At 36.5% G+C, this 27,888-nt stretch overlaps 1 protein-coding gene across 1 annotated transcript in view; it reads left to right on the top strand.

Moving 5' to 3' along the window:
- Positions 1–27,888, top strand: part of AGMO (alkylglycerol monooxygenase) — a 204,718-nt gene that overhangs the window by 148,438 nt on the left and 28,392 nt on the right. Inside the window, exons 6-10 of the mRNA XM_080819132.1 lie at positions 17,984–18,050; positions 21,138–21,203; positions 21,295–21,374; positions 24,997–25,131; positions 27,236–27,352. Of these exons, the coding sequence (XP_080675258.1) occupies positions 17,984–18,050; positions 21,138–21,203; positions 21,295–21,374; positions 24,997–25,131; positions 27,236–27,352 (465 nt within the window). The remainder of the gene's footprint in view (positions 1–17,983; positions 18,051–21,137; positions 21,204–21,294; positions 21,375–24,996; positions 25,132–27,235; positions 27,353–27,888) is intronic.

The following is a 27,888-nucleotide window of genomic DNA, read 5'->3' as shown; positions in this document are numbered from 1 at the left end:
GAGAGATCACAACCAACACCAAAGAAATACAAACAATTATAAGAACATACTACGAGCAACTCTATGGCAACAAATTTGACAATCTGGAAGAAATGGATACATTTCTAGAGATGTATAAACTACCACAACTGAACCAGGAAGAAATAGATAACCTGAACAGACCCATAACCAGAAAAGAGATTGAAACAGTCATCAAAAATCTCCAAACAAACAAAAGTCCAGGACCAGACGGCTTCCCAGGGGAATTCTACCAAACATTTAAAGAAGAATTAATTCTTATTCTCCTGAAACTGTTCCAAAAAATAGAAATGGAAGGGAAACTTCCAAACTCATTCTATGAGGCCAGCATCACCTTGATCCCAAAACCAGACAAGGATCCCATCAAAAAAGAGAATTACAGACCAATATCCTTGATGAACACAGATGCGAAAATTCTCACCAAAATACTGGCCAATAGGATCCAACAGTACATTAAAAGGATTATTCACCACGACCAAGTGGGATTTATTCCAGGGCTGCAAGGTTGGTTCAACATCCGCAAATCCATCAATGTGATACAATACATTAATAAAAGAAAGAGTAAGAACCATATGATACTCTCAATAGATGCTGAAAAAGCATTTGACAAAGTGCAGCATCCCTTCCTGATTAAAACTCTTCAAAGTGTAGGGATAGAAGGCACATACCTCAATATTATCAAAGCCATCTATGAAAAACCCACTGCAAATATCATTCTCAATGGAGAAAAACTGAAAGCTTTTCCGCTAAGGTCAGGAACACGGCAGGGATGTCCGTTATCACCACTGCTGTTCAATATAGTACTAGAAGTCCTAGCCTCAGCAATCAGACAACAAAAAGAAATTAAAGGCATCCAAATCGGCAAAGAAGAAGTCAAACTATCACTCTTTGCAGATGATATGATACTATATGTGGAAAACCCAAAAGGCTCCACTCCAAAACTGCTAGAACTTATACAGGAATTCAGTAAAGTGTCAGGATATAAAGTCAATGCACAGAAATCAGTCGCATTTCTTTACACTAACAACAAGACAGAAGAAAGAGCAATTGAGGAGTCAGTCCCATTTACAATCGTACCCAAAACCATAAGATACCTAGGAATAAATCTAACCAAAGAGGCAAAGAATCTATACTCAGAAAACTATAGAGTACTCATGAAAGAAATTGAGGAAGACACAAAGAAATGGAAAAATATTCCATGCTCATGGATTGGAAGAACAAATATTGTGAAAATGTCTATTCTACCTAAAGCAATCTACACATTTAATGCAATCCCTATCAAAATCCCATCCATTTTTTTTAAAGAAATAGAACAAATAATCCTAAAATTTATATGGAACCAGAAAAGACCTCGAATAGCCAAAGGAATATTGAAAAAGAAAGCTAAAGTCGGTGGCATCACAATTCCAGACTTCAAGCTCTATTACAAAGCTGTCATCATCAAGACAGTATGGTACTGGCACAAAAACAGACATATAGACCAATGGAACAGAATAGAGAGCCCAGAAATAGACCCTCAACTCTATGGTCAACTAATCTTCGACAAAGCAGGAAAGAATATCCAATGGAAAAAAGACAGCCTCTTCAACAAATGGTGCTGGGAAAATTGGACAGCCACATGCAGAAAAATGAAATTGGACTATTTCCTTACACCACACACGAAAATAGACTCAAAATGGATGAAGGACCTCAATGTGTGAAAGGAATCTATCAAAATCCTTGAGGACAATGCAGGCAGCAACCTCTTTGACCTCAACCGCAGCAACTTCTTCCTAGGAACATCGCCAAAGGCAACAGAAGCAAGGGCAAAAATGAACTATTGGGATTTCATCAAGATCAAAAGCTTTTGCACAGCAAAGGAAACAGTTAACAAAACCAAAAGACAACTGACAGAATGGGAGAAGATATTTGCAAACGACATATCAGATAAAGGGCTAGTATCCAAAATCTATAAAGAGCTTATCAAACTCAATACCCAAAGAACAAATAATCCAGTCAAGAAATGGGCAGAGGACATGAACAGACATTTCTGCAAAGAAGACATCCAGATGGCCAACAGAGACATGAAAAAATGCTCCACATCACTCGGCATCAGGGAAATACAAATCAAAACCACAATGAGATACCACCTCACACCAGTCAGAATGGCTAAAATTAACAAGTCAAGAAATGATAGATGCTGGCGAGGATGCGGAGAGAGGGGAACCCTCCTACACTGCTGGTGGGAATGCAAGCTGGTGCAACCACTCTGGAAAACAGTGTGGAGGTTCCTCAAAAAACTGAAAATAGAGCTACCCTACGACCCAGCAATTGCACTCCTGGGTATATATCCTAAAGATACAAACGTGGTGCTCCGAAGGGGCACGTGCACCCGAATGTTTATAGTAGCAATGTCCACAATAGCCAAACTGTGGAAAGAGCCTAGATGTCCATCAACAGATGAATGGATAAAGAAGATGTGGTATATATACACAATGGAATACTATGCAGCCATCAAAAAACATGAAATCTTGCCATTTGCGACGACGTGGATGGAACTAGAGGGTATCATGCTTAGCAAAATAAGTCAATCGGAGAAAGACAACTATCATATGATCTCTTTGATATGAGGAAGTGGAGATGCAAGGCGGGGGGGGGGTTGGGGGGAGGTAGGAAAAGAAAAAATGAAAAGATGGGATTGGGAGGGAGACAAACCATAAAAGACTCAATCTCAAGAAACAGACTGAGGGTTGCGGGGGGAGGGGGGACGGGAGAGGGTGGTGGGGAAATGGACATTGGGGAGGGTATGGGCTATGATGAGTGCTGTGAAATGTGTAAACCTGACGATTCACAGACCTGTACCCCTGGGGATAAAAATACATTATATGTTTATTAAAATAAAAAAAATTAAAAAGAAAAAAAAAAGAGTATGTACTTACGTAGCTCAGACCATGTGTCGGTCACTGCTGAGTATTTCATAAGATTTGTTTATTTTGGGATGCCTGGGTGGTTCAGTCAGTTAAGCATCTGCCTTCAGGTCAGGTTAAAATCCCAGGGTCCTGGGTTGGACCCCCATGTGGGGCTCCCTGAGCAGGGAGCCTGCTTCTCCCTCTCCCTCTGTCCCACCCACTTGTGCATGTGCTCTCTCTCAAATAAATAAACAAGTCTTTAAAAATAAGATTTGCTTATTTAATTATCATACAATCCTATTGTCCCCATTCAAAAAGAAGTTGAAGTATGTAGAATTAAATAAGTTGCCTAAGGTTGTAGCTAATTAGTAGTAGATATGTGATTCAAGACCTGGTAAACTATTTTCTCCTTTCCTCCTCTGAAATCTGGTATCAGTGATTTTACATTTCTTAGAGATGGCCAGATTATGTGGAACAACCCCAATATATGTCTATTTTCCTGGCATAATTGTTAACAGCTCATCCTTTCCTCTCTTTGAAAGTATTGCATACTTGTTTTCCTCCTAAACAGCTCTTGATCTCTCTTAACCTTTCCATTCTGTTATCTCACCTTAGCTTATGCTCCTTCCATCAATTATGTAGATGGCTATGATAGAATATTATTCTCTTCTATTCCTACAGACTCTTCTCTCTTTCAAATATTTGCATACAACAGCCATGGTGGTGATTTTAGAAACCCAGTTATATCAGGCACTGCCAACATGAGTACAAATATCTACAATAAGAAGTTTTGAATGGCTTTCTGCTGCCTCCAGGACAAAATCAAATACCTTAAATTCATGAATGGATTTCAGGGCTCTTAGAACATGACCCTGCCTTACCGCTCTGTTCTCATCCCATTAGTCAGATGCTCCAGCTAAACCACACTTCATTTTGCTCTCATGCACTCCAAACACTTACTCATTTTCTGTATTTATATAGGCTCTTTGTTGATGACCTTTTCCAAACATTCTTCATAATGCAACTCAATTATCACTTCCTTCTGAATGTCTTTTTTCACCTCCTACTTAACTCTGTAAGTGCACTTTTCTTTTTTTTTAATTTTATTGTATTTTTTCAGTGTTCCAAGATTCATTGTTTATGCACCACACCCAGTGCTCCATGCAATACATGCCCTCCATAATACCCACCACCAGGCTCAACCATCCCCCCAGCCCCCTCCCTTCCAAAACCCTCAGTTTGTTTCTCAGAGTCCACAGTCTCTCATGCTTCTTCTCCCCCCCCCGATTTCCCCCAATTCACTTTTCCTTTCCTTCTCCTAATGTCCTCCATATTATTCCTTATGCTCCACAAGTAAGTGAAACCATATGATAATTGACTTTCTCTGCTTGACTTATTTCACTCAGCATAATCTCCTCCAGTACCATCCATGTTGATACAAAAGTTGGGTATTCATCCTTTCTGATGGAGGCATAATACTCCATTGTATATATGGACCATATCTTCTTTATCTATTCATCCATTGAAGGGCATCTTTGCTCTTTCCACAGTTTGGTGATTGTGGCCATTGCTGCTGTGAATACTGAGGTACATATGGCCCTTCTTTGCACTACATCAGTATCTTTGGGGTAAATACCCAGTCGTGCAATTGCAGGGTCATAGGGAAGCTCTATTTTTAATTTCTTACGGAATCTCCACACTGTTTTCCAAAGTGGCTGCACCAACTTGCATTCCCACCAACACTGTAAGAGGATTCCCCTTTCTCCACATCCTCTCCAACACACGTTGTTTACTGACTTCTTAATTTTGACCATTCTAACTGGTGTAAGGTGGTATCTCAGTGTGGTTTTGATTTGAATCCCCCTAATGGCTAATGATGAATCCGTTCCTGATTAAAACGCTTCAAGGTATAGGGATAGAGGGAACATTCCTCAACTTCACAGAATCGATCTATGAAAAACCCACAACGAATATCATTCTCAATGGGGAAAAGCTGGCAGCCTTCCCTTTGAGATCAGGAACATGACAAGGATGCCCACTCTCACCACTGTTGATCAACATAGTACTAGAAGTCCTAGCAACAGCAATCAGAAAACAAAAAGAAATTAAAGGTATTCGAATTGACAAAGAAGAAGTCAAACTCTCTCCCTTCACAGAAGACATGTTACTTTAGATGTAAAACCCAAAAGACTCTGCCCCCATACTACTAGAACTCATACACCAATTCAGTAATGTGGCAGGATACAAAATCAATGCACAGAAATCAGTTGCTTTCTTACACACTAACAGTGAAAATATAGAAAGGGAAATTAGAGAATCAGTTCCATTTACTATAGCACCAAGAACCATAAGATACCTGGGAATAAACCTAACCAAAGAGGTAAAGGATCTGTACTCAAGGAACTGCACTTTTCTTTTCATTACTGCTGTGTTTATTTCCATTTCCACATTGGGAGTTAAGGAATAAGAGTAAGCTCTGTTGGGGGACGTGAATACTGTAACATATTGGTTCCTGCTTATGAAAAGCATTCAGTTAATAATGCTGAAGTTTACTTCTTATACATCTATATTGTATTTGTTACTAAACTCTGTTTCTCCCATTATTCTGAGTTCCTTGATAACAAAAAGTAAAATGTGGCTTGTCTCTTATGAGAACATATGTTTGTGTATATAAGTACATATATTATATACATATAAACTTTAATACATATAGCAGTGTTTAAATACTTATATCTCTTCTTGATAATAAGTAAGTAAGTTTGTTATGTTTATACTTATTTGTACTTATATCTGGGGTATAGCTATGCTGTATCTCCCTAATATAAATTTTTAAGGGTTATGGTCATGTATCTTTTAGAATTTTAAGGAATTTTTGAGGAAGAAGCAATTATATTTTAAAACAAATGTTTTTAAAAAATACTTATTATAACAAAAATCAAATTTCATGCTTCTTGTCTATCAGGTACTTATTTCAATAGCACCTAATAAGCCTTTTCCATCCTGGAAATAAGCTGAGACATTTCACAGCACTTCTGTCTGTTTACTCCCATAGTCCCTTTTATTCCTCTCTGAATTTCAGGTTCTAGTTCTCTCTTCTTCCTTCTTTAGAATTTAATTTACTTCACTACTTTCATATTGCCTCTAAGTAATTACATAGTCTGTAGCTCTAACGCTAATTCTCTTACAGATTTAAGGTCAGTGTTTCCAATGTCTCATTTAATATATTCACAAGAATACTTGGCAGTACCCAGAGTTAACATATTTAAAATGTTTTTCATTATGACTCAAATCAGAGGCTCTTCTTTACTTCCATTGCTACTTCAGGTCAACATCATGGTCAAATATTGATGTTTCCAAAGAACTCTTTGACCTCTTTGTGGCCTGTCTTCAGGTCCTATACGTGTTCTCTCTAGAAGTGATCTTTTGTTCTGTTCTGTAGTTACCTTTTAAGATAATTCACCCTTAACTTATTCACGTATAATTTTGTAGTGTTTTCCCAAATGTATTAGATATGCAGATCTCTTTGAAATTCATATATTAAAAAAAAATACTTCTTAAGTGCCTACTCTGTGCCAGACAAAGAGACTACTTTAGCCTGATGACCTGAATTGTCATCGCTTGTTACTATCATTTTGAGGATTATGTCCTCCTTCAAGAATCTGTTAGATTCTAGTGATTCTTTCCTAAGGGAAAAAACTTCGCATAAAAAAATAATTTTATTGAGCTTCCCAAAGCTCATCAAAAGACTATCTAAAAATTCATAGATCAGTATTTTAAAATGTCTGTTGTGAAAGTAATAGAATTTGAGGGTTTCCAGCATAAGGGAGAAGTTGAGAATCTACTAACAGAATTGAAAAGAAGACTATTTTAAGAACAAGAAAGTAATAAGACATAATGTCTACGAGTGTAGATTGTGTAATCAAAGAGAAATCTATCCTCTGTTGGAGTTTTGTACACTCTTGTGTTTGCAGAACCTAAAAGCATTCCCACATAATGGAATCTTAAGAAATGCTTGCTGAAGGATGGGTGTGAATATTTAGTAAAGTTATTTAAATTCTCTGACCTTGCTTTCTAATCTTTAATGAAGATAATCATACCTACCCCATAAAAGTGCACTGAGGTTTAATAAAATAACGTATGTTAGGTGTATATAGTCAGGTAAATAATACTAGTTATTATGGTAGCTATTATGAAAAAAGTCGTGAGACTACATACTAGAATTGGTACATAAGGTCAGAGATGGATGGATCACATGCATGTATCAGAGTTATCTGGGTGCTTACTCAAAATATAGAATAATAATAGACCCCTTCTAAGGACCATAGAATATACATAAATCTCCTCTGATCAAGGGTAGGAATCTGCAACATTGATATTAGGAAGCTTGAGCAACATGAATATGGGAGCTCACAGTAAACTTCTTAAAGACAAAGACTGTGTTTTATTCATCTTTGTTTTCCCATTGTCTTGAACTTGGATGACTATCAACAACTACCTTTTTTTTTTTTTTAAGATTTTATTTATTTATTTGACAGAGAGAGAGAGATCACAAGTAGGCAGAGAGGTAGGCAGAGAGAGAGGGGGAAGCAGGCTCCCTGCTGAGCAGAGAGCCCAATGTGGGGCTCGATGCCAGGACCCTGAAATCATGAGCTGAGCCGAAGGCAGAGGCTGAAACCACTGAGCCACCCAGGCACCCCAACAAATACCTTTTTAATTAACAATTGAATTGATCTTATTAACTAGACTTTTTACAATATATGTATGTATTAGAGAGGATCAGGAGAAAAAAATTCTCATAGCAAAGACTTAGATCAGAGAGGACTGAATTGTGTTCCTTCAGATCCCTGTGTTGTAACCATAATCCCGAATGTAATAATATTTGAAAATGGGGCTTTTAGAAGGTAAACAGGTCATAAGAGTGAAGTCCTCATGATGGGATTCGTGCCCTTGTAACAAGAGACATGAGAGAGAGGATACAGTAAGAAGGTTACTGTTACCAAACATTAAATCTTCTGGCACCTTGATCTTGAAGGACCTTCTAGCCTCCATCACTCTGGGAAGTAAATGTTTTTTAAGCCGTCCAGTATATTGTATTTAGTTATAGCATCCTGAACTAAGACAGTTGTTTTGAAAACAGGGCAAATGAACTTGAGACAGATACTCGTAGCATCTAATCTACTGACTGAAAATTCATTCTACATTTATAATAGTAATCAAAATGTAGTTAGTTTTAGAATGAGTTATGTATTTGGAGCATGTATTATAAGACTGCCAGGACTGGATATTTAAACAAGGACTACTTAACCCCTTAGTTTATTATCTTTTTTTTTTTTTAACATAATGTTACTAATGATAATAATGTGGTTCTTTTTTTCTCTGAGTACCCAAACTGGTAATATAAAACTTGTGTTTCACTAGAATGAAGTTTTATATGGTTATGCTTATGAATGTTTCCTATTTCCCGTCTGTCAATTTAATTAGTGTTGTTAAAAAAAGAAAGTCACCTGGAATCCACCTCTTTTTGAAGGAACTTTCAGTAGCTACTTGCATGCATTTTTCCAAAGAAAAATCAAAAGTGTTATTTAAAATGTAAGCCGAGACAAATTCAAATAAAATGCTAACTTGTCTAGCTCTTGTCCTCTTGTTTGAGGAATAATGCAATCATAAGTGACAAGAATCAGCCTTCAAGATAATTTATTATAAACATGGTCCTTTAAAACTGCTGTTTATTGTATAAACACAGCCTAGTCTCATTCTTCTTAAAACTAAGCTTTTAACTCTTTAACCCTATGGTATAGATTCATCAGAAATTTACTCCCTATGAAGCTCTTCATGATCCCAACAGTCCTGATTCCTCCAGATTGTTTTATTTCCAAACTATAAATATTGTTTTTCACTCCTCAGTGTGGAAATTCAGCTACCTTCATATTACATGCTTACTGAAGTAGAAAGCTGCCTAATCAGATAGGAAAACATTTGGCTGTGAATAAATCAGCATTTGTCGAGGATTTCAAAGTGTGAACCTAGGCAGACAAGCACACATCCTAAGAGCTCTGCTTTCTCTTGCTTCCCTGTAGAGAAATCAGAGGTTAATATGGCTGCCGCCACCATCTGTCTAAATACTTGAGTGTGTCGTCTTGAATTAACATAGCAGAACTAGTGGGGGAGGTCATTAAGATTTTATTTTTACATTTCATCACCAGATGCTCTACAATATAAATTTATCCATAAATGTTCAGATTGATTAAGTTTTTAACAAGGAGAACAATGAGTGTTTAAAAATCAACTAATTCAGAACAAGAAGTAAAATTATTTTAATATGTTAACTTGTAGTGTTCATGGATTTTATTCTTTTCCTAAAACTTTAAATGTGGAATTGCTATAGGATTTCTTGGTTGTAAAAAACGTATTCCTATATATGTTCCAACCAATAACAATGGATATTGTCACTCATTGTAACTTTAAGAAATAGTTAAATTACCCGTAACTAAATTGTAATTTCCATTGTTCTATTTCATGATCTCTCAAAAGATCTTAACACAGGACTTTTCATAAACTGAGCACTCAGTAAATACCTCTTAAATAAGTGAACCTCACACAGTGACTGTTGAAGAAGCTCATGAACAGAAGAGAGCTCTCTACAGTGTTCTCCTGGGGCCAGCAGTGGGATTTTTTGCAAAGCTGCACTCTAGGGGGCTAGATAAAAGCATATATTTTTACTAAAGGTAATTCTTAGCTTTTGACCTAGAAAAGAACTCAATTTGCTTCTTATTAGGTAATCTTGTGCCATTTATAAATTCAAGTGGGTTCTAAGTTCAAATATCTGTACTGTGAAATGGTAACGGAAAAGAAAAAAATGAGTGCTTTTCTCATCCTTCTCAAAAGCACACAAAATTTTTGAAAAAGAAAACTTTTTATAAAACCTTTTTTTCTGAAATAGTTCTACCCTTCCATTGAAGAGTCCACTAGACATAAATAAGCTTCCTATAGGAAGTGCCTGTGTATCACTTCATTTCCTTTTACTTCTAAAACCTAGTAAATCCAGGAAAATTCAATAAATCTTTGCAGAATGAATGGACTGGCTGACAAGGGACTACTTGGTTGGCTTATTATGCAACTATCTTTTCCTAAGAAACTTCGATAAAAATTTATAAATACAGATTTTAATTAATTTAATTTAATTTAATTAACACTACTTCCAATGCTGATAGAAAATGCTTATTGGTAATTTGGTACTTAAAACAGTTGTTGATTGGCATTCAAATATATATTTATTGTATAGGTAAATATATTTAATAAGGATAAATTTATATGTATACATTTCTATATTTGTCCTTCAGATTTTCTGTCTGTAAATATAACTATAATACTAGAATATATATTGAAAGGTCATGGAAATATTTATAACTGCTTACTTTCCAAAAAGATATGCATAAGCCTATAGTTATTGTAAAGCTCTTCCCAAATAAAAGATTTTTCAAATTTTTTATTCATAAATGTACATGCAGACATGCTTAGTTGACAGGTAGTTAAAAGAAGGAAAGAGGGGCACCTGGGTGGCTCAGTGGGTTAAAGCCTCTGCCTTCGGCTCAGGTCATGATCCCAGGGTCCTGGGATCGAGCCCCGCATCGGGCTCTCTGCTCAGCGGGGAGCCTGCTTCCCCCTCTCTCTCTGCCTGCCTCTCTGCCTACTTGCGATCTCCGTCTGTCAAATGAATAAATAAAATCTTAAAAAAAAAAAAAGAAGGAAGGAAGGAAGGTAAATTACCATGAAATAAACAACTGATCATGGTATAATTATTAGTCCATTTAATTTTAATTTGGGTTTGTACTGAATCTTGTGACTAATCTACTTGGAAAGTTTGCCATTTTTAGACCATATGTCAAGCATATCATTCTTAGTTAAATATAACGTGACAATGATTTGTCTATCAGATAATAAATGTATTAGGAACAGGCTTAGTATTACCCTTAAATACTGACTGCAGTGAAACATGGAGGCCCACAGTGGTATCAGGGTCCCTGGAACATCAGTCATGCATAATGCTATAAAGAAGTCTTGACTAGTTAGAGTTAATGTCATCCCTATAACCTATGCTCATCTGAATGCAGGCATTTTCCTGCTATAGAGATTTCATTTCACTTCACCCCCAGCCCAGTCACTCCTCAGCGTCTCTCATATTGTAGGCACATTCATTGTTAGTAAGTGTTCTGTAAAACACATGCTTCTTAGGACATATTTTCCCTATTATGATTTTTTCCCTCTCAGACAGGAAGCCTGAATATTTGTAAGCATGCCTTACTTGGAAAGAAATTTATAATTAACTATGGGCTCACACTTTCTTTCTGAAAAGTAAGTGGTTAAAAATACTCCTATAGGTTTTCAATAATATATTCCAGTATTTTTAGTACCCATTTGCAGGTAGGAAAACTGAAGGGTGGAAATATAATGTGACATTCCAAGTAGTATGCTAAAATTTGACAGAAGAATAGAATTGAGATGTTTCTTTCAAAAATGGATATAGAAAGTCTCTTCAACATCAATTGTCAGAGTGAGTGAGACGAGGCAATTTCCTGAGAAGTTCATAAAAACAAGATTATTTTGTTTTGAATTAACTGAATTTTTGTTAAAAGCAAGTGGGGCCCTCCAACTTGTGCATTAGTTAATCATTTCTGCACTCTTACGTGAACTACAAAAACCTAAACAATCAATATTTTCCAATCAAAAGAATCAGTGAAAATAACTAAGAAATGTATAGAATAGAATATGTTAATTTTATAAGAAATAATTTCAGACAGTACATTAATTTAGAACATTTATTTTGATGCTTTACAGAGTTCAATTCAAAGTGATTTTTTCATTTCAATTGGAAAGACCTACAGAGATATGTTTTTCAGATTATATAGGGTAATCAGAAAACTCCTGAGAGCTACAGTGTGGAAGGAATTAATTGCAACTAATTCATAGTAGACATTTAATTATTTGATTTACCACATGTACTTATTTTATCAATTTCTAGGGCAAAATTATTCCTACCTGATAACCTAGAAACAATGGAAGTTTCACTGACCTTTAGGTCTCTAAGTCATTCAGCTCACTCAAAATGTGACAGCAGGGCAAGGGGGATGAAGGGTCATAAGAACTCTCAAAAGCCATTTCAGAATCATTTGGTGATATGGAAACTGATATGGAGATTTTATATCTCTGGCTCCTTTTAACTGAAACTGAAGCCCTCATAATCCTGTACTGAGAGAACATAAAAACAGTTAAAAAAATTCACCTGCCAATTATCAGCAGAATTCAACTATCCCATTATCTGCACTCTGATTTTCTATTTTTCTGTTTTCTATCTGTCTCTCTGTCTGTCTATCTGTCATTCTATCTGTTTGTTGTTACTGGTGGTTGGCCCTTTCATTTTATCTATTTATCTTAATTTTCTAATTCACTAGATCACAGGTCATGTTTGGATTTGCTCTCTGGGCTTTAAAGGCCAAGGGCACTCTAGACTCATGTTTTGCCTCTAGTCTTGGGAATGATCACTAGATTCATTCCTTAATGTACCCCTCCCTCCAATTTCCAAACTAGAAGACAGGAATTACACAATGCTTCCCTCCGGAACTGGAAAAAGATTGGAGTACAGCAAGTCACGTATACCCGTGAAGCAGAGGCCATTCTCACTGTTGGGGTACTGTTGTGTGCATTGTAGGATGTTTAGCAGCATTGAAACCCACTACTCACTAAATTACAGTAGCACTTCCTCCAGTGTGACTGCCAAAAGTATCTCCAGACATTGCCAAAAGTCCCCTGGAAGCACAGGCGTCCCCATTTAAGAAATACTACTATAAAGGCAAAAGGGTTGGGAGGGCTGTGAGGTGGATTTCTCTCCTCAGTACAATCTTGTTGGGCAGGCCATGTTGCATGTGCTGTGAGAACCTTGAAGAGGAGCAGGGTCCCGTTTCTGTCCTTGCTGAGTTTTCAATATTGTAGACGAAGTGAATACAAATAACTGGAAATCACAATAGCAGGACGTAAAAGTTAGTGATGTCTCAATACGTGTTCAGAAAAAGGCAAACAAAATGCTCATTCGAAAAATCAAGAAGAGTGTTTCAAAATGTAGGTAGGACTTGAAGGAATAGCAGAATTCCAGCAGGTCAAGATGGGAGGTTAAGGTCTTTGAGGCAGAAGAAAGAGAACATTGGAAATCGGTCTTGAGGAAGAATTTGAACAGCTTTGAATTCGACATGGTTTGAGCTTTATTTAGTTCATTATGAGGACATTTTCCTTCCAGTTCACTTTATTTTTTTTTTAAAGACTTTATTTATTTATTTATTTGACAGACAGAGATCACAAGTAGGCAGAGAGGCAGGCAGAGAGAGGGAGAGGGGAGCAGGAAAAGATACAGAGCACTTCTACTGGATAAAATGTAATCGATACAGTGGATGAAGCTTATTATTATAAAATTGTTTTATTTATTTATTTATTTATCATACAGATATACAAGAAATGATCCTTTTGGAAAACAATGATTTCAAGAAATAGGCAGAAGACGTATTACTGTTTCCAAAGTTTGGCTGAGAAATTAGCATCCAAGTTTTAATAGTATGGAAACTGAAAACACCATATAAATAAGAGGGGCAAAGGAAACAATCTAAAGACCTTTGTTTGCAACATTGGTTCTTAATCTCTGAGGACTCATCTACTCCTTTGAGTATATGATAAAAACAGTAGTTTCCTCCCAGAAAAATACCCATCGGTACATACTCAAGAAAGCTGGTATAACACTTAAGGGTGTTCTTGACTTTCTGAAGCCCATTCATGGCCTTTCTAGGCATCCATGGTTCTCAGGTTATGGAACTCTGACAGAAAACAACAGCAAACAAGACTTAGACAGTGCTTTGCGGACCTAAGAAAGATCAGAAGTGCCTAAAATCCCATGAGGGGGCAGTTTAGAATCTGAAGCATCTAGGCTCCTTATAAATACTCGGATTTCTTTTGACTGGGATGTAGTAAAAAAGTACTTATTGTCCGTGAAACTTTGAAAAGTTTAAATTACTTTTATTTGATGGAAATATTTCTGTATCTCTTAGAAACAATATAATAGAAAAATAAAAAGAATCCTGAGTTGAAATCAAGAAGACTTTAGGGCTTCCTCCAAGCTGTTTGAACTTGGACTAATAATTTAACTTCTCTGAGCTTCAGTTTTTATGCTTTTTTTAAAATAACAGAGTATGGGACTGTGTGGTTTTTAAGTCCTCTGTTATAAAATTCCATCATTTAAATTAACTTATCTAAATGTTAAGAAATAAGACAGAAAAATAACTTTCTAAAAATGACAATAGCTGCAGCTACTTCCACAGTAACATATTTTCAGGAAATGATTCAAAGCTAGATGTGGTTGAATTGCTAAATGACTGAATTTGCAAAAGTGGGCGATAATTAAGTCATTATGCTCAACCCGTATTAATTATTGATGACTTCTCCATGATTTTGAGTCAGAAGAGTTTTCTACAAGAGAGGTTCTAACTGGGCTGTCTGAATGATGAATCATTCCCCACCGAGGTGGTCTTCCTCAGCTCCAAGGTACTCATAGGCACTACCAGGAAATTTGACTGTGGTTGCCGGTGTTGTACTTGGCTTTTAACTTTTAACTTTCAATATTGATATCACCATGGTTCAGCCTGTAGGAGCAAAAGATTTTCTTGGAGGAAAAGGGCTTGACATTAAAATATAAATATTATATTTTTATATTTTATATATATAATATATATATACATATAATATATATACATAAAATATATTTACATTTTATATATATATATATATATATATATATATATATATATATAAAATGCACTCAGCCAGGGCTCCAATCATATGAATGCACTCACCATTTGTGTGGCTTTAAATCTGGCTGCACACATGCCAGGACCAAGGATCAGAAATGCATCTGGGTAGCAGAAGCTGGTCAGTGTAGTCTCCTCCACCCGCTTTTGTTGTCTGTTTTTGCAACATATGTTAGGCAGCAAAGGGACAAACAAGGATGAAATGGTTTTCTCCTTTCCATTTGGTTCTCTGCCAGAGATACAAAGCCCGAACAGAGCATCAGATTTCAATGTTCTGACTGCTGAGAAACCCCACTTTCTTGTTCTCTATCCATCACCATTCTTCTTCTTAACAAATATTTTTCTACCAAGTACAAAGCAATGGAGTCCAGTAAAATACAGAGCTATTTCTACTTACTCCCCTCCCAGTCCCTGGTCATTAATACTCCCATTTGTGGGATAATACCTTTTGTGGCTTATTTGATAGGAATGTAGTCTGACATAACTGCTATATATTCATAGTATTTTAAACTCCTAGAATTAAAAAAAAAATACAGATAGTTCTTTGGGTATAAATGAATTCTGTTCTGTGAGTTAACCAAAAAGTCTGTTGTTTGGAGCCCATAGGATATTTCTCGTGGAAATAATTTTAAAATGGTGATAAAACTCCAAGATAGAAGACAGAATGGGTGGGGGAATGGAAGAAGGAGGCAAAGAAGAAAGGAGGGATGGCGGGAGAAGGGGACGGAGGCTAAATCAATACAGGACACAAAATATTACACATCCTTTGCACGCAAACATTTGTCTGTTCCATAATGGAAACTAAAAATCCCTTAGAAGCTTGGCAGCAGTATGGAAGGCAAGGATTGCTTCTTTCAAGTGTGTAAACAGTGGGTTCAGTAAGGAGATGGTGGTGGCACCTGCCCTTTGGAGAGCTGCAGGACTGCCATGTGGTGATGTTGCTGCAGCTTCTACCTCAAGAGGGTATGGGACCCCACAAGTGTGGGGTCAGTCGACTACTGCAGCTGTTCACATTTGCAGAGCAATTTTTAACTGAGCGTTTTAATGTCTGTCAGGCATTGCCAAAACATGATTAAATCCTGCTATATAAGGAGTTGCAATCTAGAAATTTGTTTGGGACTTAAAGATCTATTAAGGCTAACAGCATTATTGTGTATTACTAGAGTAATAATTGCTTTTATGTGAAATTTTATCCTGAAATTTTTCAAACATTCAGAAAAGTGGAAAAAATAATAGAATACATTTATATATATCCATCATTTCAATTAAAAAATCATTATGATTTTGATTCATTTTCACTGGTTATCTTTTTTGCTTTTTCTTTATTCATTGCCAAGTATCTTTTAGCAAAACATAGATCTCATGTCATGTATACTTCAGTTATACAGCTCAAAAAAAAATTACATCTTCCTACACGATGACAATTCCAACATAATTTGCAACAAAAACAATATTTTTTTATTGTGTAATAACCCATATATAATCATTGTCTTAACCCTTCTTGCCTATAAAATGTCTTTTTTTGTTTGGTTTGTTCAAACCAGTATTCAAAACAAGATCACCACACTCCATTTAGTTGTTATGTAACTTAAGTATCTTTTTATCTTGAGCAGTCCCATTTCTGCTTCTACCCCGTACCACTGACCTGTTGCCAATTCATGTTGATGTCATGATTGTCAGGGGATGTTTTTTCCCCTTAGGCATGATTTAACTCATTCTTTTATTCCTCATATGTCCTCTAAATGGAAATTAACTCCAGGGGTGAGTAATTTCTTAAAATACAGCAGTGTTGTCATTAGTAGGCTCTAACAAATCCATTTAGATATAATTAAAGTAAACATTCTATTTTCTCCCATGATTGATGGAATAATAGTGTAATCAAAATTAAAGGGTTCCTGTATTGCTTGACGTTGATTATATAGCACACCAAATGTCTTATATGTGGCCTGCTGTTCTTTTTTATGACACCAACCTGGTTCCTACACTCCTTACAATTTGGAGACTCTGGCATGGGGATCCTTACTGAGAAATGTGGAGAGAGAACTTTAAAGAGTTATAGACCACATTATGAAGGGTCCTTAACTGCAAAGACAAAGAACAGACCCCTTCATATATTTGACTTTTAATCATGCCTCTAAAATGGCACGAAGATGGTGCATCTACAGGTAAAAGATCACTTGGGATTATGTTCGAATAAGCAGAATCACCCTAATGTAATCGTTAAAACCTGTTGCTACATGGCTGAGTATTGGGTGAAACCAACTCTCAACTAACCAGAAAGCAAATGTAATACTATTGTTTTCCCTTTCCCTAGTTATGCACTAGTTATCATAAATCAACAAAGACACAGCTGAAAGGTGAAGAACATGAAATGACATGGGACCTTAGAGAAGTGAGCCTTAACAGTGGTGGTGTATGAATACCGTGCTGCTTATAATACTCAGAATGTTATTGTGTAGATATTTTTTAGTATTTCCCTTTTAAACACGAGGAAGCTAAGTTATGAAAACCTTAAATTGAGGTACCTGGGTGGCTCAGATGGTTAGGTGTCTGCCTTCAGCTCAGGTCATGATCTCAGGGCCATGGGATCCAGCCCCATGTCGGGGTTGGGCTCCCAGTTCAGAGGGGAGCCTGCTTCTTCCTCTCCCTGTGCCTTTCCCCCAGCTGCGCTCGCTCACTCTCTCACACTCTCAAATGAATAAATAAAATCTTTAAAAAAGAAAAAGCTTCAGTTTTCCCAAGATCACATAGTAATAAATGGAGGCTCTAAGAACTGAATTTAGGCAGCCTAACTCTTAACCTGTCTACCACTATACTGCCTCTCAGTATACAGTTAGAAACTTATTGTTATTTATTTCTTTATTTGAGAGAGAGAGAGAAGGAGAGCATGAGAGGTAGGGGAGAGAGAGGTAAGAGGGAAAGGGAAAGAGAGAATCTTGAGCAGGCTCCACACCCAGTGTGAGCCCAGTGCTGGGCTTGATATCACGACCCTGAGATCATGACCTGAGCAGAAATCAAGAGTTCGACACCTAATCCACTGAGCCACTGAGGCACCCCATAGCTTATTGTAATTTTTATGTGAATACCAGGAAGTAGAGAAACTTCTTCTGACTTTGAGGCCAAGCTTGAAACTTGAAATATCTCTTATACCACGTGGACTTTTAACATGAATATATGTAGACATTTATTGATACCTGTGTGCATAAATATAAATATTGCTTTTGTTTTAAACAGGTCATCGATAACCTTGGTCCTTTGGAACTGATTATTAATACTCCTAGCCATCATAGGGTTCATCATGGTAAAGAAATTTAATCTTTTTTTCCTTCTTCATTTCCTTAAAAACAGTATTATTTTGTACCTTTTTATCACAATTATTCAGCATAGTCACCATGCACTGAATAAATAGGTATCCCTGCACCTGGGCAAGTCTCATTTCCAAAACAAAGATTGGAGGGAAAACAAACAAACAAACAACAACAAAAACAAAACAAAACAAAAAACCACCTTTCTTGGATTTTCCTTTTTGTCTAGATCTCAGTTGTAATGGAAAATGAGTTAACCACCTGAGGGGATGCACACTTTCTACATTGAAGGTGTCAGTTGAAGGTTACTTCCTGACCCAGTGCTGAGTTTCATTCCTACACACAGTCAGAAAGCCTCTGGTCTTGAAAATTGTTGGAACTTCAGGAAAGCCTAGTAAACAGCAACTCACTTTCTTACTGAAATTCTGTAAAGTGCATTAGCCTGACAAAGAAAAAAAATCCCATGTGGCTAGTGCCTAACTTTTAAAGACAGGATAAGATTTAACAGAAATGTTTGCATGTGTGCACCAAAAGACCTGTAGAAGAATGTGCATAACAGCATTATTTGTAATAGAAAAAAATAGAGATAAAATTAAAATATTTATCACAGTAGAACAGAGAAATTGTAGACGATGCATGTAATGGGGAATTATGTAGCAATAAAAATGTCCAAACTGTTGCAACTTGGGATGGCCAGAATAAATCTCACAATGTTGAGAGAAGGAAGACAGTAATAAAATAGTAAATATTGTTGTAGTTCTTTTATAAATTTCCAGGCACCATAGGCAGCACTCGAACACTGTGGTCCTGCCTTCCCTAGGGGCAGGTCCCTTTCCTCCTGGCAGGAAGCAGATGGAAGCATAAGCCTCGCCCTTCCCCACTAAGGACTAGAGAGGGTGGTGTCAGGCTGCATATGCTCAGTTTCCTCTTCCAGATTCCTTAGGCATTTCCTGGAGCACCTGAGTGGCTCAGCTGGTTAAGCATCTGACTCTTGATTTTGGCTCAGGTCATGATCTCGGGGTTATGAGATCAACCCCGTGGTGGGCTCCTTACTAGGCAAAGAGCCTGCTTAATATTCTCTTTTTCCCTCTCTCCATCCCCACCCCTGCTCATGTTTTCTCTCTCCCTCTCTAAAAAAGAAAATAATAATCTAGACTCCGTAGGCATTCTCCAGCTCCGAGGAGATTGTTAGTGAGGGGCTGGAGAGGCCAAGGGTTAGAGACTGTTCCTTCACGTAAAATTAGGAAACATAAGGAATGGAGAAGAGTAAGTTCACATTGAAGAAGAAATAGTTGCTAGTGTCCTCTGTTTGACTTCAGGGCGCCTTCCCACTCATGCTGTTTCGTATCTGGGTTTCTCAGCCTCAGCATTATTAAAGTTTTAGACCCAACAGTTCTTCATTTGGAAGTGGGAGGTTAGGGGTGGGACTAGCTATTGTAGGATGTTGGTCTCTACATACTAGATGCAAATAATATCTGCCCCTAGTTGTGACTCTCAGCTGTCTTCAGACATTGCTGTATGTCCCCCGAGAGGCAAAAGGTTCTCCATCCCTTGAGAACCACTGCTTAGCCCACATATGGCAGTGGGTTTTATGTCTGTGTAGCCACCCCCACACTGCTTCTGCGCTGGGGGAGGTTGTCTCTTGTGTCTTTACTTTCAAACATATATTTGCTTGTATAGAAAGCATGTAAAGAAATGATACATAAAGACAGTTGAGTTTAAAAAAATAAAAAAGACAGTTGAGTTTGTTGGGGGCAGTCACTTGATGGATTAATATTCTTTTTCCTTTGATTTACATGCATGTGAATATAGTGCTATTTAAGCAACTTTTTTATTATTAAAGAAACTATGCCCAGCTATTTCCATTTAAATTGTAATTTGAATCCTTTGGAGCAGGAAAACTATGTTTTGTCTTAATAAACATAATCAGGGTAATTTAGTTTTCACTTATGTTTTTTATTATTTTTTTTTTAAAAATTGCCTCACTTTGGGGCGCCTGGGTGGCTCAGTGGGTTAAAGCCTCTGCTTTCGGCTCAGGTCATGGTCCCAGGGTCCTGGGATCGAGCCCCACATCGGGCTCTCTGCTCAGCAGGGAGCCTGCTTCCTCCTCTCTCTGCCTGCCTCTCTGCCTACTTGTGATCTCTGTCTCTCAAATAAATAAATAAAATCTTTAAAAAAATTGCCTCACTTCAAGTAGAAAATTTTCTTCCTGTAAAACATGCAGAGAAAAGGGGTAGAGATAATAACTCACTTAAAAAAAATGCAAATAAACACATATTATTTATCTTATTTCCTATTGCCTTTGTTTTGTGAGCCATTTAATCTTTAATTACTATTCTTTGATAGTCTTAAAGTAAAATTACTTAGAATTTATCCTAGATGTCTAAAAAACTAGAATATTATGAGAAAAAAACATTTTTTTAAAAAATATGGGATAGGTTGGGTTATGGACATTGGGGAGGGTATGTGATACAGTGAGTGCTGTGAAGTATGTGAACCTGACGATTCACAGACCTCTACCCCTGGGGCTAATAATACATTATATGTTAATAAAAATAATGAATAAAAAATAAATAAATAGGGACGCCTGGGTGGCTCAGTTGGTTAAGCAGCTGCCTTCGGCTCAGGTCATGATCCCAGCGTCCTGGGATCGAGTCCCGCATCGGGCTCCTTGCTCAGCAGGGAGCCTGCTTCTCCCTCTGCCTCTGCCTGCCACTCTGCCTGCCTGTGCTCGTTCGCTCTCTCTCCCTCTCTCTCTCTCTGACAAATAAATAAATAAAATCTTTTAAAAAAAATAAATAAATAAATAAATAAATAAATAAAAATATGGGATAATTCTAAATATATGTAGTTTTAAGGTATTCTTTGCTCTTTTTAGTAAAATTAACTCAAAAAAATAAATACAATAAAACAATAAATACAATAAAACCAGCTTATTAGCAAATAATTAATGTTGTCAGTGAAAAGAAAATCATTTTGTTTGATGTCTGAATTTTGTGAATGGGTCCTAAAATACAATAAAATGTTTCAAAAGCATAACTTCATTTTTCAAAGAAACCCTTTTTAAAATATTTGTTTTATAGGCAGAAACCGTTATTGCATAGACAAAAACTACGCTGGCGTTCTTATTATATGGGATAGAATTTTTGGTAAGTAAAATGTATATGAATTTAAAAATAACAACTTAGCTCCTTAACTTATAGAAAGTCAAAGATCATATCTTTAATGTTTATCTTCCAGGGACATTCGAGGCAGAAAATGAGAGAGTTGTATATGGTCTAACACATCCCATTAATACATTTGAACCATTCAAGGTGCAGGTAATGTAACTGATTTTATTCTTTCTGAATTGATTATATCCTTTCATAAATCTTCTAGTTAAAAGAACAATCAATTGTTGAAAGGTGAAAGTACATTACACTATCCTGAAAATAAGGTTTTTTAACCATAAATAAAGTCGGAAGTAATTCTGGCACTCCAACAAAATCTTGAATCAACTTGGGCAAAATGCATTTGAAAACAGCTCATTAAAAGAGCTCATTAAGAACTCTTAAATATATCTACTACCGAGAATTTTTTTTTAAATAGCTCTTTAGCAAACATATTTCTTTCTCAGAACAAACCTGAAATATATTCATGTATTCAGAAGGAGCAGTAGTAAATGCATAATTAAGGCTGATACCACAGTAAGAAAAATATTTGCTTCAAGGCTGCATGACTCTGGTTAGAAATTCAACATGAGGCCTTTGCCCCTACTCTTCTTGGACCTAAATGTCAGGAGCTATTACGAGTTGGTTAGGTCTACGCATTACCTCACCTGCTAAGACTCATTGCACTGGACCAGTTTTTGGTTAGACATGTGGTATTGGTTGTTCACTGATCTCAATGGCTGGCACTAGAGAAATGAAGAATGTCTGTGAAGCTCCGATCCATCAGCAACAGATCACCACAAACACTCCTGGGGTTAGGGACTAGTAAATGAGAAAAAGATAAGAATGCTTGAAGAAACTGAAGAGGTCAGTCAGTGACAGCTCTGTACAGGCGACCGGATTTACAGCATTCAGTAAGGGAGGAAATTTACAAGTTCATGTGCAGTCTGCTTTTTGAACCTCTTTCTTAGAAGTTTTTAAGAAATTTAAGATAACAAAATAAAGTGACATTTATTGAACCTTTACTATGTGCAGGGTACTGCTAACTGGTCCACACAAATGTCTAATGTAGGCCTTACTAAAACCTTATGAAACAGGGATTCTTTTTATCCTCATTTTTTAGAGGATGAAACTGAAATTGCCAGGATTTAAATAAGTCAACCAGCTACACACAGCAAGCTTAACCAAGGAGGGTTGCAGGCCAAGCCCAAGACTTACCTAGCTCCATAACTTTCACACTGTGCTACCTATTTTCAGAAAAAGCCATCACAAATTGCTTCCACTTTTCAAATGAAAGATATTTTTATCTCACACTTCAGAAGAGAAAAGTTGATTATTTTCTTCCTTCTCAATCATAGGCCACTCCTCTCTCTGTGTCTCTTTCTCTGTCCGCTGGGCATTACTAAAAATATATCTCTCAGGAGAATATTAAGAAATATTTCACAGTACTTTCTTAATAAGGAACTTTATAGAATTGAAATTAACTTAAAAATAACATTGAGAGCTACCTCTTCACTTGGTCTAGTCTTCTCTCTCTCTAATAGGGATATTAAAAAGGAAATAACTGACTTGGTCTCTGTCCTCTGGAAAGGAGCCTTTGAAACTTCATGTGCATATGAATCATAAAAGAGGATTTATTAAAGTGCAGGTTCTGTTCAGTGGGTCTGAGGTGTGTCCAACATTCCATATTCCTAACAAGCTCCCAGGAGATGCTGAGCCTGTTGTTCCCCGGCTGATCCTTTAAGGAGCAAGGCTTTGGGAATGTACGCTTCTGCTGAGACAAAGGGGATCATATCTGAGACAGACTGGGAGACTGAAAACTGTACAACAGGGAGTTAGATGATTAGGATTTGGAGGGACCCAATATTCAGACAGCCACAGTATTTATGAGCGGCTGCTGAATCTGTGTGAGGTTCAGTGTCCCAGGCCTCTGCCCTCCTGGAAACATTTCCATATCACAACTGTGTCTGAGGCCTAGGCTTCTAGATGCTCTCTTACATTGTTAAAATGTCATATGGGCATATAGTGTTAATCAGGAATTCTTGAACCTACAAAAACATATACTTACTTTCACTTGTATTCCTTTGTATTCAGCTAAATTTCTCACCTTTCCCTCAGAGACATCAAAAGCAAGTAGGATGGCCCCAACTAGTAGAAGAGGATTTCTTCTTCCTCTTTATTATTAGGATTGGACACTCACTTTGCTCTCCATTGGAGTCTAGGAGTTTCAGGGCATTGGAAGGCAATGTTATTTTATTTTTTTTTATTTTTTTTTATTTTTTTAAAGATTTTATTTATTTATTTGTCAGAGAGAGTGAGCACAGGCAGACAGAGAGGCAGGCAGAGGCAGAGGGAGAAGCAGGCTCCCTGCTGAGCAAGGAGCCCGATGCGGGACTCGATCCCAGGACACTGGGATCATGACCTGAGCCGAAGGCAGCCGCTTAACCAACTGAGCCACCCAGGCGTCCCGGCAATGTTATTTTAAAATGTTACCACTTATTTCTCGTGGCCTGTGTCTATAACAAGAGCAGTGAAATGCAGTCAGGGGTGCCTGGGCCGCTTGGTTGGTTGAGTGTCAGACTTATGGTTTCTGCTCAGGTCATGATCTCGGGGTCCAGGGATTGATCGAGCTCTGCGTCCAGCTCCACACTCAGCAGGGAGTCTGCTTGAGGTTCTCTCTCCCTCTGCCCTTCCCCCCGGCTCGTACTTCTGTTTCTCTAAAATAAGTAAATATTTAAAAATAAATACAATGCAGTCAGTTTTCAAAATAACAGAACAGATAAATATACTAATATGTGTTACAGCTCCTAAGCACATTATGTTTTATATTATAATTATTTTTTATTATTAAGACCCGATGTAAATTTCCATTTGACAGTTCCCTTTTCCTAAAATCTGCTCCACTAAAGCCTACATTGTTCATTAATTGCTTCAGATTCCTTATTGTAATCTTTCAAACAATTTTAAAACCATTTTTATAATCCTAGCAGTTTAAACTCTTTAAGAGACAATGAAAATGCCAGTAAGACCACAAATTCTCATAGAGCCAAAACTTCTTTCTACATTAATTTATTACTTCACATATAATAGAAGTCAGCATTAGAGTCTATAGCTCTAGGACTGTTTTAAATCCTATGATGCATTACTATCACATTTATGGAGTACATAGCCAATTACCCTGATAGTAAATATTTACTGGGTACTTCTCATATGTGAGCATACTTTTAACTTCTGTACTTGTCAAATATACAGTGTTATTTACAGAATGTGGATTCCTACTATAAGACTCAGAAATGACTTTGAATATTTCTCCTCAATTATAGACATGATTGTCTATAACTCAGTACAGCAAATAAAGGGTGATTTTTTAATATGTAATATGGTTCCTGTTCAACATTAATATCCATTTAACAAGACTTTAGAAATAATATCATTAGACAGAGATGCTGAGTGCATAAACTGCTAAGTTAATTCCATTGGAAGAGACTCAAATCCCTTTTTCTATTTTGCTGATTTTCTAAACAATTGTCCTCTTTTTTAATTTCAAAATTATAATTTTGTGGAGCTTTAGAAATATTAACAAGAATACTTAAAGGACACAGAATGAATAGAATAAATTGCAATATGCAATTGCATGTTAATTTACATTAACCGAATTATATGTAACCTGTATATTAAAGAACAAAATATAAATTGCATTGAATAATAAATAAAATGAATGACTAATTATATACTTCATATTTTTGTTATGTGTTTTTCTTATTTTAAATAAGGTATATTTTTATTCTTCTAGTTCCACCATTTAGTTTACATATGGACTACAGTCTGGGCCACACCTGGATTCTTCAACAAGTTTTCTGTCATATTTAAAGGACCAGGATGGGGTCCAGGTAAACCCAGACTTGGACTGAGTGAAGAAATCCCAGAGGTAAGTAGAGTTCATGTTGGCGATGGTGAAGATTAGTGTCATACTGCCAGGTCTACAGTCAGTCTGTATGTATGTTAACTTCATGCAGATCTGAAAAAAGATGTTCCCTTAGGCAGATACAGTCCTAGGGGCCAATAAGAATGGCGCCTTCTCCCAGGCAGACACTGCCACTTACTGGAGAGCATGGTTTGGGGGGCAAAGCAGCAGAGACTGGTTTTCAGATCCACTCAAACCTACAGCAGAGAGACTTTGTGTAATGCAAAAACTGTACAAACACATTCACTTGGTCACAGAATCCTAAAACACTAGAGAGGAGGGAGCCTTAAAGATGATTCAGTGTAGCCTTCATTTTGTTCATGAAAAAAAACATAAAAATGGTCAACATCACTAATCATCAGGGAAATGTAAATCTAAACCACAAAGAGATATCACCTTATTCCTGTTAGAATGGCTAAAATAAAAAAGACAAGAAATCACAAGTGCTGGTGAAGATGTGGAGAAAAGGAGTCCCCCACATGCTGTTGGTAGGAATGTAAGTTGGTACAGCCAATGAATGAAGGTGCCTAGGAGATACAAACTTCTAGTTATGGAATGAGTACATCACAGGAATAACAGTCACAGCATAAGAATATAGCCAAGGATATTGTAATAGTGGTATATCAAGACAGATGGTAATTATACTTGTGGTGAACATAGCATAAGGTATAAATTTGTCAAATCATTAAGTTGTATACCTGAAATTAATGTAACTATACTGAATTTAAAAAAAGAAATGAAGTCTCTAGAATGGAAGGTCTAAAGTCACACCAAGATGATGTGGTTATTAGATTAGACCATAATTTTATCCATTCTGTAGTAGATTAGTAGTAGCATTAAATTCAGACTTCACATTAAAACCCAAAAGTAAGTGAAGTGGAGATTTAAAACCCTGGAAATCCAATAAGAAATTCAATATTAATCTGGAATTATTATAGAGATGATAAGAAGGAATTTCTTTCTAATCCTTAGGATATCTATTGTGATTCCTTACGGTAACTGTTATTAATAGTAACCTAAAAGCAGTAGAAAGACTAAACTATTGTTTATGTCAAAGATAATTGTGAGTATAAAAATTAGCCCATATTATAAGGAAATAAAATCAGTTTTTGTATGAATATTGTTGTTTTTCAAAAATCTTGATCTAAATAAGAATGTTCTGTTATCCAGTAATGAAAGCTGCTATGCTGAAATTTCCCAGATGTTTTTAGTTTTGTTTCATAATCAGTTTTGTATCAATAAGCTAACCTGATATATGTGAAAATAATTTCCTTATTTCAGCTCAGAAAATTTAGTTAACTATGATCCATTTATTATTTCTTCTATTTTTCAGTAGCTTATCCAAAGTGAGTATTCTAAAGTAATATTTGTGCCTAAATCTGCATTATAAAAGTAGAAGTGTGTTTCTGGAAAACTCTATAGTTTAGGGAAGTTGTTTCCAATAAAGCAGTATTTCCCTTTGAGGCATGATTATCTTCATTACTGAACTAACCTTCCATTTTTTCTTTTTCTTTACTTTCATGTATAATCATGGACATATTTATTTCTTCATATTTTCATATTTCATATTTTAATGTTCATTTTAGTTATCATCAGTACATATGGCTGACTCAATTCTTATACTGGTTTATTATAAAGCATACTGAATCAAAATCATAATGGTTCTGAAATAAAAAAACAAAAACAAGAAGAGAATGTTCGATTCATTTTGGAGGGAAAAAAAAAAAGGAATAGCAAAGCTTTTCTTTGCTTTTTGCATGTCTCCTCTTAGTGTGAATTTCAATGAGGGCAATAAACCAAGAAGCAAGGTAAAGCAAAGCCTTCTTGGGGTGCCTGGTGGCTCAGTGGGTTAAAGCCTCTGCCTTCGGCTCAGGTCATGATCCCAGGGTCCTGGGATTGAGCCCTGCATCAGGCTCTCTGCTCAGTGGGGAGCCTGCTTCCTCCTTTCTCTCTCTCTGCCTGCCTCTTTGCATACTTGAGATATCTGTCTCTCAAATAAATAAGTAAGATCTTTAAAAAAAAAAAAGAGAGAGAGAGAGAAGAAAATGCTTCTTTCTTGTCTTCCTAGGTCACGGGAGAAGAAGTACCCTTCTCATCACCGGTGTCTCATCTATTAAGGATCTATGCAGTTGTACAGTTTGCTTTGATGCTAGCATTTTATGAAGAGACCTTTGCAGATAAAGCTGTAAGTGGTATCTGTTTTAAATATCTAGGAAATTTCATGAGAAAATTATGTCACTTTGTCTGAAAATGGAAATTAGCTCCCCATATTATAGCTGTGCTCTATTTTATTCTGTAATGTCTGCTTTAATGTTGGCAATATGTCCTGTTTAAAGAGGTAAGTTAATTCTCCTAGACTATTAAAGTTAATGGATCATATCCAAAGTGTTCCTGTGAAGAATATCTATCAAATGTTTTGCTAAAGATCTTGATTTCACTTTGGGGAAGCAAAATAAAAAGTCTTCACTGAGAATTTTTAACCACAAACCAGCCCCCACACAGGGATGCGTCCAGGATTTATACTAACTGTTGATTTATAAACCTAAATTAAGAATGTAGTTTAAAGGGTTCTCAGATTAGGTCTCGCATATCTAATAGAACCCTGTTCAAAGCATGCTTGGAGCAATCCCCTTAAACTCAAGTGTTAGAGTATTCCCACAGATAAAGTCACAGTGATGATGAACTTAGAGTTGAACAGCACAGAAACACACTGGGAAAAAG

The sequence above is a fragment of the Martes martes genome, assembly GCF_963455335.1.
Source record: "Martes martes genome assembly, chromosome: 11".
Lineage (NCBI taxonomy): Eukaryota > Metazoa > Chordata > Mammalia > Carnivora > Mustelidae > Martes > Martes martes.
Note: the sequence above shows the minus strand (reverse complement) of the source record. Positions and strands in the feature narration are given on the sequence as shown.